This window comes from Protopterus annectens, chromosome 7.part0 (genome assembly GCF_019279795.1).
Source record: "Protopterus annectens isolate FY-2018-M chromosome 7.part0, PAN1.0, whole genome shotgun sequence".
Taxonomy (NCBI): Eukaryota; Metazoa; Chordata; order Ceratodontiformes; family Protopteridae; genus Protopterus; species Protopterus annectens.
The window spans coordinates 216949414-216966516 of NC_056739.1; the positions used below are offsets into that span (position 1 = coordinate 216949414).

The 17103-nt window shown below is 42.5% G+C and overlaps 1 protein-coding gene across 1 annotated transcript in view; it reads right to left on the reverse strand.

The window, feature by feature from the left end:
• Positions 1-325: 325 nt before the first annotated feature.
• Positions 326-17103, reverse strand: part of LOC122805912 (ras association domain-containing protein 8-like) — a 116403-nt gene continuing 99625 nt past the window's right edge. Inside the window, exon 4 of the mRNA XM_044076155.1 lies at positions 326-604. Within this exon, the coding sequence (XP_043932090.1) occupies positions 326-604 (279 nt within the window). The remainder of the gene's footprint in view (positions 605-17103) is intronic.

Sequence of the window (17103 nt, forward strand, 5' to 3'; positions counted from 1 at the left end):
TACTGCCCCAGGTTTAAGTAGGGGGTCATCACATTAATTGGTGCCAGTGGTGAGGAATTTTAATTGAGCTTTAGTAGCCTGTGGGTAGTTGTCACTGAGGTGTGCACTCCTGGCAGCCACAAGATAAACTTCATTGCACAAAAGTTCTAATTATTTTTTTAGTTTCATTGCACAAAAGTTGTAATTATTTTTTCTTTAGTCAGGTTAGTCAGAGATAGCAGGCAAAACTGTCAGCAGAGGATTATAGCAAGCTGACCAGGAACCCAGTTGGCCAAGGTGTATGAAACCAAAGGACTGGTGCATGCCATCCTGACTAAGGAAGCAATTATCTCAGCCTTAGCTGTGGAGCAAACCAGAAACTCGGAAGATATCCAGTTTGGTGTTGGAGATAAGCAGCTTTCTGAGACAAAATAGTGTACCTTTTCTTCAGAGGACTTAAAAATTCATTTGGAGTTGAGGGGACTCTAACTGGAAGCTGAGAAGAGACAGCATCAGTTTGAACTGGAAGCCAAGAGTTTGGAGACCGAGGAGAGACTGCAACTGGAATCAAATCATTTGATGGCTGAGGAGAAGCAGAAGCAGCATCAGTGTTTGGAGATGGAAGCTGAAGAAAATGAGAGGCAGAGACAGCATGAAAAGGAGTTTCTAACCCTTCAACAAGGTCATGGAGGTAATGAGGAAGGGAATAACTGAACCCCAGAAGCCATAAATGTCAGTAAACTATTTCCTCAGGATAGAGAGGGGGATGACTTTGATAGTTTTATTTATATATTTGAGGGGTATGTAAGCAATATAATGTTGGCCAAGAGTTCTGGGTACAGTTCCTGACCCCCCTTACTCCATGGTGGAGCTGTTAATGCAATTGCTAAATTGTCTGATGTGATTGTTTTGAATTATGATTGTGTAAAACAGTGTTTACTTGATTGCTTTAAATTAACTCCTGAAATGTATAGAAAAAAGATTCATGAACATAGATGCAAGGCAGAAGAAAGTGTATGTGATTACATTGCTGATTTAATTTAAGTACCTACTTTCACAGGTGTGTGTGTGTGTGTGTGTCAGGTCGCCACTTTTGAAGGACTGGAAGATCTTTTGGTGAGGGGAACAAGCTCTCACTACTTTGCCTGAGGACATGAGGATCTGGTTGGCAGACTGAGAGTGTATCTCTGCAAATGAGTTGGAGAGAAAAGGGGATCTCTACTTGACAAGTAGGACACAACTGCATAAGAAACAGATACCCAGTGCTGCACATGGACATAAGGGAACCCATGGGGGGCAGCCTAAACCACTCCAATAGAGTTCAGTAGCAACAAGGGAAGTCCCTAGTTCAAGCACATAATCAGGATCAGGGATTAGTTTGTTTCAAATGTAATCAAAGGGGCCATATAGCACACAAATATCCATTAAAGCAAAGTGAGAAGCAAGAGGTGAGGGAGCCAGCAAGTGGGAATGCCAGAATGACAGTGATAAGTTGTCTGGAAACAACAGAGGTGCCAAATTATCACCAAAATGTTTATCCTATCTTAGTGTATGGAATACAGACCACTGCTAAGAGAGAGACAGCTTCTGATATATAGTCATTGTGAGGCCTGTAGTGGTTAAGGAGCAGCAGTACTTGCTTGGGCACTCCACACCAGTCAGAGGTCTAGAGGGATCCCATTCCAAATACCCTTGGCTAGGGTTCATCCTGACTGGGAGGGTGAAGAAGGGGACAAGCAGGTATGTGTGTTTGAGGATATCCCTGCAGATGTCTTACTAGGGAGTGATTTTGATAGTTTATTAACTTGTGTGCATGCAGTGACATGCAGTCAAGCTTGGAGATGGACACAGATTTGGTAGCCTGGGGAAGACCCAGACATATCCTATGCCTGAAGCTGGGGCTGGTGATGTGATTACTTCAGGGAGAGAGATACCTTGTAGCAGTGAGCCTGAAGGTGAGCCACAACTGTTGGTAGGCACTGGTGTTCCCGGGGACATGATGACTGCAATGACAGAGGTGAGTGGTGGTATCCAGGCAGACAGTGACATGCCACTGACAGAGGGCACTGGGTTTCCTGTGGAAGGGGAGCTAGGTGAGGTCACGAAAGTAGTGTTGAGACAGGAACAGCTTTCAAGACCCTACCTTACAAGGCTTGAGGGAAGTAGCTAAGGAGGCACCTGATGCTCAAGACAAAAGGGGAGTCTGTATGCTGGGATGGAGATTTGGACCCCTGAGGGAGGGCTAAAAGGTGAGATAATACAAGCAGTTGGTAAATCCCAGAGCCTGCCATCTGGCACATCTAGCCATAGCCCATGACATTTCTTTTGCTGATAACAAAGGGGTACTATACAGTGTGTGGATCCCTGAGGAAGGATTAGAAGGTGACATATGTCAGTTGGTAGAGCCCAGAGCCTGCCATCTGGCACCTTTAGCCATAGCCTGTGACATTTCTTTTGTTGATAACAAAGGGGTGCTGTACACAGAGTGGACTCCTGAGGGAGAACTAGAAGTTGAGATAATATGGCAGTTGGAAGAGCCCAGAGCCTGCCTTCTGGCACTTCTAGCCATAGCTCATGACATTCCTTTGGTCAATGACAAAGGGGTACTGTACAGAGAGTGGACCCTTGAGGGTGTCTAGAAGGTGAGGTAGTACGGCAGTTGATAGAGTACAGAGCCTACCATCTGGCATCTCTAGCCATAGCCTATCACATTCATTTTACAGGTCATATGGTCATAAGGCATACCAAGAGATGCATTATGCAACACTTGTATTGGCCTTGGATTGCAAAAGTTGGTGGTGTTAACTGTATGGTAAACTTAGGCAGGAGGCAGGGGTATGAGTTGCATCATGTTAACCTAATGAAATTTTATCATGATAGGGAGTCCCTGGTGTTGAGTATTCACAGTGGATGGCAGGAGGAGTCTGAAGGAGATCTGGTGACTGACCTCAGTGAGGCTTGGACTGAAACTTCTGTGGGAGAGGTAGCAATGTCTCGGTGGCTATCCCCTATTTAGGTTAAAGAATTACAAGCAGTGTTACAGGAATTTGGGGGCATGTTCACCAGGAAACCTGGGTGTACTAACCTAGTGCAGTACCATGTGGATACAGGACCCCAAAGGCCTATCAAGCAAGTTCCTTATAGGGTGCCTGAGCGAGTCAAACAGACTTTGAAGGAGGAGATAAAGAAGATGTTGGAGCTGGGGGAAATTCAGGAGTCCGGTAGTTCTTGGGTGGTCTCAGTAGTATTGGTTCCAGAGAAAGATGGGAGTGTTAGATTCTGTGTAGACTACAGAAAGTTAAACAGAGTCAGATGCATACCCAATGTCCAGAACAGATGAAGCCTTAGAACAGTTGGGTGGATCTAAGTATCTGACCATGTTGACCTGACTAAGGGATACTGGCAGGTGCCATTGAGTCCCATTGCTAGAGAGAAGTCAGCTGCTGTAACATATTTTGGATTGTATGAGTTTACAAGGATTCCCTTTGGGATGATGATTGCCCCAGCAACCTACCAGAGGTTAATAGATCATATTTTAGTAGGAGCATTCCTAGGGACAGCAGGGTACTATAGGAAATTTGTGCCCAACTATAGTATAATAGCTGCATCCCTTATTGACCTAACATGGAAAAACAAGCCAGACAAGATAGTGTGGACCACAGATTATGAGCAAGCATTGCAAAAGCTTGAAGAGGTTTTGGGGGGAACCCCCTGCATTAGCCAGTTCAGATTTCATCAATGCCAGTGCAGAAGGATTCTCAAAACAAGGTGTGGGTTGATACATTTTCAGTCAACCCCATTTTTCTTAAGTGATGATTTCCTAGGGTCACTTGAAAATCTAGCTTGAGTGTTTAAAGGGGGGGGGAGAAATGTAAGGTTATCAGATATCTGTGCTAGCATATCTGGCTGCAGTTTTGTAAATACTTGCAAATAATTATAAATTACTGTGTGTTATAAATGCCAGCATGACTAGCTATAATTTTGTAAATAAGTTTGTTTTTTTATTTTTGATTGTTTCTTTGATTTGTATAAGATGTTTGAATCAAACTGTGTTCTTCTGGCTGACCTAATGTACATGTCTTTTAAAAATAATTCTGAATGCAGGTTGTGCCAGTCAGCTGACCTAGAGTGATGTTATTGTGTGCCAGGGCTGAAAGGAATGGAATCTCCACAACATCTGTTTTCGTTTGCTTTTCAAAAGTCTGAAATGGAAGAGTTGAATTTTCATAATAGCTTTCTGTGACTTTTAAAAGATTCTGCTGTAAAAGGCAGGTTCTGAGTCGGTGTTCACTTTCATCAGTTGTCAGTGGTTGTTATTTATCACTCAGAGTTTTTCAGAGCTGTTCAGCAGAAATAATAGGATTTTCTATTCCAGTCACTGAGGACTGGACAACAGCCTGAAGGCTAGACATATATTCTTATTTTGCTTGCAGAAGTAAGAGTATCATCTTGACTTGCTGATTTAGATTAGACAGGGATAGTTAATCTTTAGATAGCGAGTTACAGTTAGAGTTTTCTTCAATCCATGGGAAACCTATCCTACAGTGTTATTTTCAGAATTTCCTGTGTGTGAAGCTTTGTGGTTTATTGAAGTCAGTTATTCAGTGTATATATATGTTTTAAATCATCTTTATTTATTAAATATTTTGCTACCTTCTATTGTTGCTGGTTATTTAGAAAGTACTTTTAGTAACTTGAGAGTGTTTATGCTTATTGTGATAACACCAAGTCCATTCCAAAAAGCATTACTGCTTGGATTAAATGCTACCTTGCATATCAAGATTTATTTTACCCAATATAATTGAACACCCCTTTTGAAGGGTATTGTGGCATTTTGACTGGTAGCAACATTACCGTGTAATTTGGGAAAGAGGACATAGCAGGTAAATCTGTGCTAGTCTTTCCCGAGAGTGTTTGGTCGAAAAATGTCAGAATTATACCAGAGTGTCAAAAGCCCTGGACAGACCTTTGCTGTGTTGGGCTCTGCTCAGCTGTTAAGCTCACTTTCTAATTGTGAGTCCTGCCTTATGCATCAAGCAGTGGTGAAGTTTTCGGAGTTTAGGATTATTTTATTGCTTCTACTGTTGACTTCACTTGTAGACCACTGCATTTTTTTGCTGCCTCCTAGGGTCACAGATGGCAAGCATGTGCCTGCCCAGGATGGCATGGATCTGGCTAGTCTCCCTTAATGAAGCGCTCAGAAATTATCTTGTATGCTTATTTCAAAGGAGACCTTCATTTCTGCCATTCTTTTTAAGACTTAGAGGATTACAGCCCGAGGGAGAAACTTTGACCCTACTTCAAACCCCCCCTCTCCCTCTTTTTAAAGGTGTAGGCTACAAATAATCCTTCTCATAGGCTTAGGAAAGCAACAAAATATCACATTCTTGCCTTCCTTTGCTGCCACATAAGACATCCCTCAGGGTAGGTTTGCCAGCCTAGTGATTACATTGCTGACTGCTGTCAGGGACTGCCAGTAAAAGCTGGTTCTCAGAGTTTGCCAAAGCATAGTGGGCCATAACACAGGATCAGTTGGGTCTGGTTATGATAATGGTTAGCCACTCACTGGAGCTTCTTCGGGTTTCCCTAAGATGAGCTCTGCTAAGAGAGAAATTTGTCTCCACAGAGCTCTTGTGAGAAGCCCAGAGACTCTAAAGGGAGTCTGAAGGCTATCATTCTTTCCAAATGAGACCAGGAGTTCTTTTGTTTCATTTTTCTAGATAAAAAGAGAATGGGTCATCTGCCACATCCTGGAGCTCATTGACATCAGGTTATAGGATCATAGGAGGTTACTAGGCTATTGGCCCTGAGGGCCTTATAAGTCTAGCCAAGAATTTATCCCATGTTTAGACAAATCAGCACCCAATGCCCCTGTCCAGCAGGGACATGGATGGAATCCCAGGGGTATATTTTCTGTTTCCCATCCAGTTTTCCAGGTTGCACTTAAAAAGGGGTAAAGAGATACTCTGCTTGATGCGGAGAGGGAGTATATTCCATAGATGAGGGAGTGTGTGGGACACAAGTCTGTCCCGCCAAGTCTTGTTGATGTTACAGACCAGGTTGAGGCCACGCATGTGGGTTACTCGAGTGGAGCTTGACTTACGGATATGCAGCAGTCCCATCAAGGTGGGGTCCGTGATCGCCTTGTATGCCAGACAGAGGTCACCTCTGAGGAGTCTGTATGAAATGGAGTAGAGGGATAGGGCTTTTAGCCTGTGTATGGTAGATATTTGAGGCCCTGGATTCTCCTGGTGAGGAACGTCTGTGGTCTCTCCAGCTGCTGCATGTGCTTTTCGAGGTACATGCTGAAAGGGACGTTGTACATTCGTATGGTATATCAGGTTCCAGATGGTGACAATGTAGGGTGTTCTACCCTGCTACTGTAAGACACCCAGATTACATCAATGAGCATAGTGCAGCAGTTCACAGCTCTGACTTGGGTCCTCAAAGCACAGTCCTTTAGTTTGCTTTCTGTGATTATCCTTTTTCCTCACCTTGCCACTGCTGATTTAAGGCTTAGATACGCAACTCCTTTTTCTTCCTATATTCACGTATGCACTGAAGAGTTGCCAGTGCCCCAGTATAATCCACAATGGTGGGGAGTATGCATTCCCTTAGCACTCTATGCATTCAAATCTTCTAAATCCTGTGGATAGATTCTCTAGAGGTAATTGACAGATGTCTGCCCTGAAGTTATTTATTGACATTTGATTACTGGGAAAGTCCAGCTGGGTAGAAGCCTATTTTCAGCAGAGGCTCAAGGAGTAAAGCTCCAAAATATTACATAACATTTTAAGAACAATTTTACAATCTTCAAAAATAAAACAAAAACATCTGCAGTTTAAATATTTATAACAAATTAGACATAATATAAAAACGGTGGTTGAGTCAATACAAGGTATATGATCATTTAATATTTAGTGAAATTTTAGACAGTTTGTAGCAAAATTAAAGATAAGCTAGTCTAATAGAAATAGGAATTGTAATATGAAGTGAGAAACAGGCGCATGGTATATTTAGGGAGAAAGTTAGATAGCAGTAAGAAAGTAAGTGATGAAGGGGAGAGATAAGGAGGTATAAAGAATAAAAAGGTACTTTTTCACATTTACGGATATAATTTATCCTGGTTTTTAGCAGGAACAGAGCCATATTTTAGCTAGAAAGTCTTTGAGTAGTTTTGAAAGATGGGAGGGAGGGTATAGACCTGATGGATACAGGTTAAGGGGTTCAAGGCCTTAGCAACCTTGTACGAGTACAGCCAATACCCAGCAGATTTGCTAGGTTTATAAACAGCTAGGAGTTTTTGGTCACTGAATCACAATGACCAACTGGGAACATAGTTGTGCAGAATGTTTTTTAGTGCCGGTCAGGCAGATGGATGCTAGATAATTTTATAGGTGGTAAGAAGTTGTGCATATGTTGGTGAATGTAGCAGTTCTAAGTAGTTTAGGCTTTCAGTGCTATGCAGTCGTGGGTTCTGAAAGGGATACATGCTGAAAATTTAGCAACGTTTGTTATAGCATTGTTCACATTTTAATTTTTATGAAGCTTGGAGGTTAGTAAGGATGGGAATGCCATAAAGAAAAGTGAGGAGGAGACAAGTAGTGACGAGTGTTGTTTTAGTTGAATCGATGAGAAAGTTTTTGGTTCTGTAAAGTATCCTTAGTTTATGATGAGTATTTCTTATGCAATTTTGTACGTACAGGTCAAATGTAAGATTGTCTTCAACTATCACCCCAATAGTTTGCCATGAGAAGTGACTTCAGTGGTTGTATTATCAAAAGAGAGGACTTTAAATTTTATTTTTTCATGAGAGAAGGATTTAGGGGGAAAAAGTAGTAGTTTGGTCTTTTTTGGGTTGAGTATGAATTGTGAGTTATGAAGCCATGTTTCAGTGACTGTTAAAGCTTCCTGGGTGATTTTATGAAGGTTTACTATGTGAGATGTACAAATGAGTGGAATTGTCTGCATATTGTATTATGGTGGCCTGTTGTGTGGAAGTATAGAGGGTGTTGGTGAAAATGTTAGAGGAGGAGACTAAGGATAGAGCCTTGTGGTACACTGGTGGTGACTGGGAGGTAAGGAGAGAGTGTGGAGTGCCATTTTACTAACTGATACCTATTGGAGTTTTAGCTATTATTTAGATATTTAGCTATTTAACCACAGAAGGGTGGGCTGAGATATATCTAGGGAAGACATTTGAGTTAGAAGTTTGCTGTGACAAACTGTGTCAAATGCTTTAGACAGGTCTAGAAATAAAGAGGAGACCAGTTTGCCAGTATCTCTGGCTTTATTGACAGTATCTATGTAGCTTTGAAGGGCAGTGCTAGTACTATGGGAAGGACAGAAGCCGTGTTGTGTTGGCAATAGGAGTTCTTCCTGCAGGAGATAGTCTAGCAATTCTTTTTGAATACATTTTTCAAGTATTTTGGAGAGGGGAGATAAGACTGGTATAGGTCTAAAGTTAGTAATGTCTTGTCGAATTTCCTCTGTGCAGAGGGACAATGTGTGACTTTTTTCAGAGAGAGGGAATGTGGGATTCTTGGATGACCCTATTTATAAAGAGTCAGACAGGATAGACAATGCTACTGGCTGCTATTTTTAGGTACTCACTTGGAAGGTCATCAGCTGAAGATGAGCACGGTTTAAGTTTGAGTAGTTTTATATAGGATATGGGCACGGGTTTGAAGGTGAAAGTACAGTTTTGTACCTACCATAAATGTAGATGTCTGATAGATATGCAACTGCAGTCATAACATATGGGTTGTCCTGCCTCAGGCAGCCCTCGGTCGGCCGAATTCCAAAGTCTGGGTCCGGCGTCGGCTGGTGTCGCCTCCTCTCCGACGTCACCACGGCTGGAGTATAAAGGCATCGACCAATGCCATCTTTTTCAGTGTTTCTTGCCCCAGATGCCAGGTGCCCTCCTAGGAAGGCTAAATTTGGTAAATGGATAAAAATAATCCCAAACATGCACAACAGTAATAAACAGATACACCATAGGAATACCCCCAGCTAACGGGAATAGGGGTAGGGATCCAAAAAGAAGGATACAGAGGGGTAGGTGGGAGGGAAAATCTGACTGCAGTTGCATAGCTATCTGACATCTACATTTATGGTAGGTACAAAACTGTACTATGTCCTTCAAGAATGCAACTGCAGTCATAACATATGGGTTGAATACCATAGCCAAGCTGGGGGTGGATGGAACTAAGATAAGGATGGTGTAGCTAAAATCCCCTGCAGGACTGCCGAAGCAAAGCCTGCTCGGGATCTGGAATATAAGGGCAGGTTGTAATGCTTGGTAAATGTATGCACGGAGCTCCATGTAGCAGCCTCTAAAATGTCCTTTGTTGCCACTCCTCTTAGGAAAGCTGTGGAAGTGGCCATAACTCTGGTGGAATGTGGCCTGATATTGGCTGGCACACCTTTTCCATGGAAAGAATAGCAGAATCTGATGCAATGACCAATCCATTTTGAAATTGTTTGTTTGGAGATTGCTTTTCCTTGCACTCCAGCAGCATAGGCTACAAACAGTTGGTCAGACTTTCTGGTGGCCTTAGTTCTGTCCAAGTAGTAACGTAGTTGTCTGTGAATGTCCAAAGTGTGCAGCAGTTTTTCCCCCCTATTTTGAGGATTGGGGAAGAATGCAGGCAGGTGAATAGCTTGATTTAGAGACACCCTGGAAATAACTTTGAGCATGAATGTAGGATTGGTTCTTAGAGAAACTCTGTCTTGATAAAAAATGAGGAAGGGAGGCACTGCCATGAGTGCCTGTATCTCCGAAACTCTTCTTGCAGATGTGACTGCCAATAAGAAGGCCGTCTTCCAGGAAAGAAATTGCATTTCTGAACTTGCTGCTGGCTCAAATGGAGGTAGAGTTAATTTTTCCAACACATAATTGAGGTCCCATGCAGGTACTGGCTGTTTTCTGGGAGGTTTGATATTCTTTATTCCCCTTAGAAACTGTCTTAGCAAGGGATGAGAAAACACTGGAGGGTCACAGTTGTATTTTGCTGAGATTGCTGAGGCATGAATCTTTATTGAAGAGTATGAAAGTCTAGTATGAAGTAGTTCTGCCAAGTATTCTAAAATTTGAGGTATACTCGGTAATGCTGTGTCCTGACCCCTGCTGGCATTCCAGATGCTGAATCTCTTCCATTTGGCTGAATATGTTTTTCTTGTGGAAGGTCTGCGTGCTTCCAGCAAGATCTCTTGAACCGATTTTGATAGAGAGTTAGGTGGAGAAGTCATGTTAGTCTCCAGGCTGTCAGATGTAATGATTTCAGGTTTTGATGTACAGTCCTGTAGTTGTGTTGTGTTAGGAGCAAGGGCCATAGGGTGAGAGGCCATGGTTTGGTCCGAGTTATGGTCAATAGCAGTGGGTACCAGTGTTGCCTTGGCCAGTCTGGAGCTATCAAAATACCTGTTGGTTATTCTGCTTTGATCTTCAGTATCACCTTGGTCAGCAGAGGCAGAGGAGGGAATGCATACATTTTTAGAGAATTCCAGCTGAAGGAGAGAGCATCCGTCTTCCAGGCTAGAGGATGGTGAGTCCTTGTGCAGAACCTTTTCAGGTGATGATTTAAGTGGGATGTGAAAAGATCTACCTCTGGGCTTCCCCATGTCTTCGTCAGTTGAGAGAAAATGTGAGAATGCAACATCCATTCGTGTGGATCCATGAAATTTCTGCTCAGGTTGTCCGCCAGTACATTGTCCTTGCCTGGTACAAACTGGGATTGTAAATGTATCTTCAGGCTCAGGGATTTTTCCCAGAGAAGCATTGTTAGTCTGCAGAAGGAATAAGAATGAGTGCCTCCCTGCTTGTTTATGTACCACATGACAGTGGTGTTGTCTGTCCTTATCAGTAAATGTCCTTGTTGTAGTGATTTTTCGAAAGTCTCGATTGCATGTATCACTGCCAACATTTCCTTTTGGTTTATGTGCAGATGTCTTTCCTTTGGGGTCCATTCCCCCTGAATGCACCTGTCCTCCATGTGCGCCCCCCATCCGTGGTCTGAGGCGTCTGTTGTAATCATTTGGCCTGCTTGAGGTCTGTTGAAAGGCATACCTTTGTTTTGCTGACTGGCTTGAGCCCACCATAAAAATTCTTTTTGCAGACATGGAATAAGTGGGATTATGTCCTCTAGGTTTTGGTTGTGTTGAGACCATAAGTTTTTCAAATACCATTGCAGTTTTCTCGTATGAAGTCTTGCCAAAGGTATCAGAACGATGCAAGATGTCATGAACCCCAGGGCCTGCAGGATTTTCCTTGCAGTCAGCTGGGAGAGTTTTGCTAGGCCTTTGAAGTACTCTGGTAAATGCTGCTGTTTTTCCTCTGTGAGGTAGGCCATTTGGTTTTCTGTGTCCAGTTTGGCTCCTAAGAAGATAATCTGTTGGGATGGCAGTAGCTTTGACTTCTGAATGTTGACTGTGTATCCCAAGGCCTGCAGTAGATGCATGACATAGTCCAAATTTTCTTTTAAGGTTTGTTTGTTGTCTGCTTGTATGAGGCAGTCGTCCAAGTAGGGGTATATTTGAATCCCCTGTAGTCTGCAGTGTGCCACTACTGATGCCAGGCATTTCGTGAACACTCTGGGCGCAGTAGATAAGCCAAACGGCAATGCTGAGAATTGATAATGCTCTGTCCCTGCAAGAAATCTGAGGTATCTTCTGCAGCTTTGTCTGATTGGGACATGCAGGTATGCCTCCTTGAGGTCCAGAGTGACCAGCCAAGACCCCTTGCCCAGCATGGGAAGGAGTTGCTGCAACATCAGCATTTTGAACTTTGGCACTATGAGAAAAATGTTTAGAGATGACAAGTCCAGTATGGGTCTCCATTTGTTTTCTTTTCTTGGAACAAGGAACAGCCTTGAATAAAATCCCTGGCCTTGCTCCTGAGGAGGAACCCTTTCTATTGCTTTTATACTTAACAGCTTGGAAACTTGAGAGAAAGCCTCTGCCCTTTGATGATGTGGCAGGTTTGGCATGCCTTGTCTTATTGGTAATGTGTGGAAGTGGAATCTGCAACCTTTGTCTATCAAATCCAGAATCCAGTTGTCCTTGGTTAAGATTTGCCAGTTTTGTGAGAATAAGGCTAATTTTCCGCCCAAGGGTGCTTCTCTTTGAACCTTTGTAGGTGGAAGGAAAATCAAGTCATTGCGATTGTCCTTGTGGTGTAGCTGAACTGTCTGCACCACTTCTTTGATTTGGAGGTTGCCATTGGCGTCTCCTGTAAGATCCTCGGTGTTGCCCTCTACCTCGGGCATGTCTGGTTTTTCCCCTTTGAAACTTGTCTGAGCCGGGGAAGGACCAATTCTTTGAGGGCCAGTTTCTGCTGAATCTGGGTGGCTGAACCTGAAGGAAATCCTTGACTGTCTGTACTGACTTTGCTTTTTCCTCTATGGATTTCAATACATCTTGTGCATTAGCATCAAAAAGCTTCTGTTTTTCCAAAGGTGCATCAAGTAACTTTACTTTAACATGGTCAGGCAAAGACTGATCCTTTAACCAAGCATGTCTATGTATCACAGCCCCAGTCATAGCTGCCCTACATGAAGCTTCCAGTGCATCATAACCACACTGTAGAAAATGGTTATTAACCTGCTGAGTGCTACGTATATGATCCTGCAATGCCTTTTTATCAATAGGCTCAGGAGAAGCTAACTTTTTCTGTAAATCATCCAGGAGAAAATCCTGGTACTGAAACATGTGAAAAAGGCAATTTAGTGATCTCATGGCCAGGGTAGTAGAAGTATATACTTTTTTACCCCATCTCTCCAGGGACCTTGCTTCTCTGTCTGCTGGCAGTGGGTTTTTGGCAGAGGAGGTAGCCACTCCCTTGGGGCCCTGTGAAATAGTTTCTAGATCCACAGAGTGGGCCTTAAAAAGGTTCTTGTGAGTGTCAGGGACCCTATAATATCTGTCCGGCTTGATAGGAGCCGGAGGAAGAGAATCAGGGTTAGCACTGGAGTCAGAGAAAACATCATCCAAAACATCCATAACAGGTGGAATAGCTAAAGGCCTGTGCTGGGGAAGGTTGAGGAAGGTACGAAGCCTTTTCCTGGAGTCAGAGAATTCCTGACCCTGCCATTGAAAATGTTCCCTCATGGAATGCAGGACTTCACCAAAAGAGAAATCCTCTGGAGGGGAGGCAGAGGGAATTGATTCCTCAGCATCAGAGTCCTTGTAGGCCTGGAAGGATTCTTCTTGGGTATCAGAATGTTCAGAATCCCCAGAGGCTTCATCCAAGGAGAGGTCGTCCGCCTGCTCAGTTCTGGGCCTTTTCTCTGCAGGTGGCTGGGAACCCCTTTCCGGATGAGGCTGAGACCCCCTGATAAGGGAAATAAGATCAGCAGCCAGAGACATGATCTGCTTATCAGATGAAGGGGCCTGGGCAGTAGGTCTAGGATGGGCCTTGGCCTGGCTGGCAGCCTTAGCACGTGCAAAGGCCTTGATGGACATGGATACAGGAGGCCTAGCAGCCCCATGTGCAGGCGTAACCTTGTAGATCCAGAACTTCGGTTTCCGGAGGAAAATCAACAACCGGCACCGGAGAGATCTCCGAGACCGAAGGTCATGTTAACGCTGTGTCGTCGGCCTGGAGCGGTAAATTTACCACTTCCGAAAGGACCGGAGCACTAGCAGAGGGTTTGGGAGTAGCATCGGTAGTGGACGCGGGCCGAGGATGTCGTTCCCGGTCCTTGCATTTTTTAGCAGATTGGGTAGTCGGTTGATCCGACGGCATGATGTATGCAAAGGATTCACCGAAGAAGTCCTCGGCGAATTCTGCCCAGCGCCTGAGAGTACGCTTATTAAAGCAAGCACAGGCAGCACAGGCCGAGACGTCGTGGTCTGGGCCCAGGCAAGGAAGGCAGAGAGAATGGAAGTCCTTATGAGGTATTTGTTTACCACAAGACAAACAATTATTAACTTTCTCAATTTGTTCTGACATCGGCTGAGGCAAGAATAAATGTTCCCCAACGGGGTACTTAGCTTTTAGATTACTTCAGTACTGAAAACACAGGAGCTGACCGACCGGCACTTGCGAACTGCTTCTGCTTCAGGCACCGCGCGGCAAGAAAGACTGAAGAAGATGGCGTCGGCCGATGCCTTTATACTCCAGCCGTGGTGACGTCGGAGAGGAGGCGACACCAGCAGACGCCGGACCCAGACTTTGGAATTCGGCCGACCAAGGGCTGCCTGAGGCAGGACAACCCATATGTTATGACTGCAGTTGCATTCTTGAAGGACATCGTGGATGTGGTAATATGTGGCTGTTGGGCAGGGTTGGGATTAGATGTTGAGGAATCCTTGATTAGAGATTCTATACTATTTATAAAATAAGAGTCGAACTGCATTACAGTTTTGATTGGTGAGTTATCGGGAGAGGGGTTTGGGTTGAATTTTTGGCCAGTATGTAAGATTTCTGTAATGGATGGGTATATTTAGTATTATTTTGTAAGTTGTTATAGTGTAGTTTTTGTCTTCACTTCTTTGCTTTTAGTATGATTGCAAAACAATCTGTAGTTTTCAAGATACTGAGGTTTTATATTTTTGCCATTCTTTCCATGCTTTTTCTCTATCCTGCATTAGCATTGTACTATTTTTGGATAACCAAATTGCGTTGTTTTCAGTCTCTTCCTTCTAGTAGGTGCAAGGCTGTTTAGGATATTTAGAAAGGTTGTATTGAATTCAGTTGCAGCATTGTCTAAGGGAAGATTTTTTAGGAAATTCCAGTTAATAGAAGATAGTGTAGTAATGAAAATTTGTGGGTTAAACTTGGAAAGATTAAGTTGTTGTTTTATAAATATGCTGTTCAACTGAATGTATGAGATGTCTAGTCATATAAGTTGAGAGATCATTGAGAGAGTCTGATAACTGTACCTGTGGTAGAGTATTTGCAAGGGTCTGATACTAGGATCCAGTCTAATAAAGAATTTTATGCCTTGCTATAATGTGTGGGGCTATTAATTAGTTGTGTGAAACCATATAAGTTCATGTTAGATGAAGGGGAGTTAAGAGTTTGTCCAACCAGTTGACATTCATATCAGCTAGCAATATTTTTTCTTGTGGAAATGTTATGGATATCCAAGACAGGATATCTTCCGGTATAGTTGTATTGTCGCCAGGAGGGATATAAAGGACAGTATTACATATTTCTTTAAAAATTGTTTATTTTGAGGTAAGCAATAAGAAGCTCTGCTGAGCTGAATTTTGGTGTTGGTTTGCCGTAAGAGGAAACATGATAGGTACTGGAAACTATTAAAGCAATACCACCATCTTTCCTCTTTATACGGTCATTATGGATGATAATATAGCGAGGAGGTAAAACTTTGGAGTTGTTTATGCTGGGTTTAAGCCAAGTTTCAGTTACAGCAAGAACATCAGGCTTATGTTGGGTAATCCAGGTAGCAGTTTTATTTCTTATACTTCTAACATTAATTGCAGCAAAAATTAGATCACCAGGGTTGGGGTTTGGTGGCTGTTGGGTTACAGAAGTGGGGCTAGTTTTAGGGTGTATATCTCCTCTTACAAGAATTTTAGTATATTGGGGAATTATGCATACTTGTTTTTGGAGAGGATTCTTGCACTTAATTTTCTTTTGGTGTGATTTGAAGTACAATTAATCAGCCTATATTTGGAATAAAGGTGTATGGCAATATCAAATAGGTTTGGTAAAATGTGTGGAGTGTGTAAAGAGGAAGTATGGATAGGTGGGTGGGACAGAGTTGGAGAGATGTTGCGAGATATTATTGAGTCATGGTAGGATGAAAGATGGCACAGTAGGAGAAGAACAGAGGCTAAGCTAAACAGTAGCATAGTTAAATACAGGAGTCTGTATTCATAGATGTCTGGTAGTAGGGAAGTAGCAATGAAGAAGAAAACAAGAAGTTGCAGGGCAGTAGGAGATTCAGTAATCATAGATTCTGAAAAGTGGAAGAGGATAGGGAAGGAGATAAGTATTTTCTAAAAAAGAAGAGAAATAGATTGTCCTGGTATTTTCTCTGGAATGTAAGGAATAGAGGGGTATTAAAGGCTGTATAATGATGAAGTCAAAATAAGAACAAGTGAGGGTTTATTTGGGAAAAGCAAAGAATATAATGTGGAGTAGATAGGTGCAATTAGGGAGGGTTGTGATTATGAATGGATATAGTGCAAAGCAGTATGGGAGGGAGAAAGATAGTTGGGAAGGGAGCTAAAAATTAAATAGAGGGAAGCAGGAAACAAGAAATAAAAGTTAATGTATAGAAGTAGTAAGGCCATTTGGGAAGGGTTTTGGAATAAGAGTCACAAGTGAAATATGTGTGTAGGAAGTATAATTGTGGACTAGGGGGAGTGCAGCTGAGCATAGTGGGCTTCCCACCCTCTGATCAATTTAAAACTGAGAACAATCAAATCTGATGTCAATTTTCATTCATTAATCAACAATTAAGTTCGGATCTGACCCAGCCATTGTTTTCAGCTTATGGCCACTAGCAAACTCTCAAGGTCCTCCCTTACCCTTAATAGGTTCATAGATTCATAGATTAGTACTAGGCTAACTGCCTTTATGGGCTATTTTAAGGCTAAACACGTTAAGGCTAGCCAGCTACACCATGTAAGAATCAAACCCTGCATCTTGTGTTTGTAAGGTAAACACCTTAACCATTATGCCAACCTCACACCCTCTATTTCCTAACGTACATCATACCCCAAATCTCATTTGCCACTTTTGCATTCAGACATGGTTGCAGTGAGCTCTCAAACTTAGTGTTAGTTATTTCAGAGATGAATCAGATCTTATTGTATTTATATCCTTATACCTTTATGTAGTTTCTTGTATTACTTCTCTTACTGTAGTTTCTAATTTACTTTACTTTCCTACATTTTTGTGTATTTCTTGTTACCATTGTTAGTAAACCCTTTCTCCCTGTTTTCTGCATGTTGAGTATATTCTTGATAACATTGTTGGTATCTCTTCCTTTTCTCTTTATTGAATATATATAAAAGAGTTTTGTCCTTTTTCTAATTTTTTGTTATCAATATACCTGAAAAGCCTTTGGGATTTAAACAAATGTCAGAAATGCAGTCCGCTTTCTGATACTCATGCTTTATGCATCTATTGCCTAGGCCAAGGTCATCTTC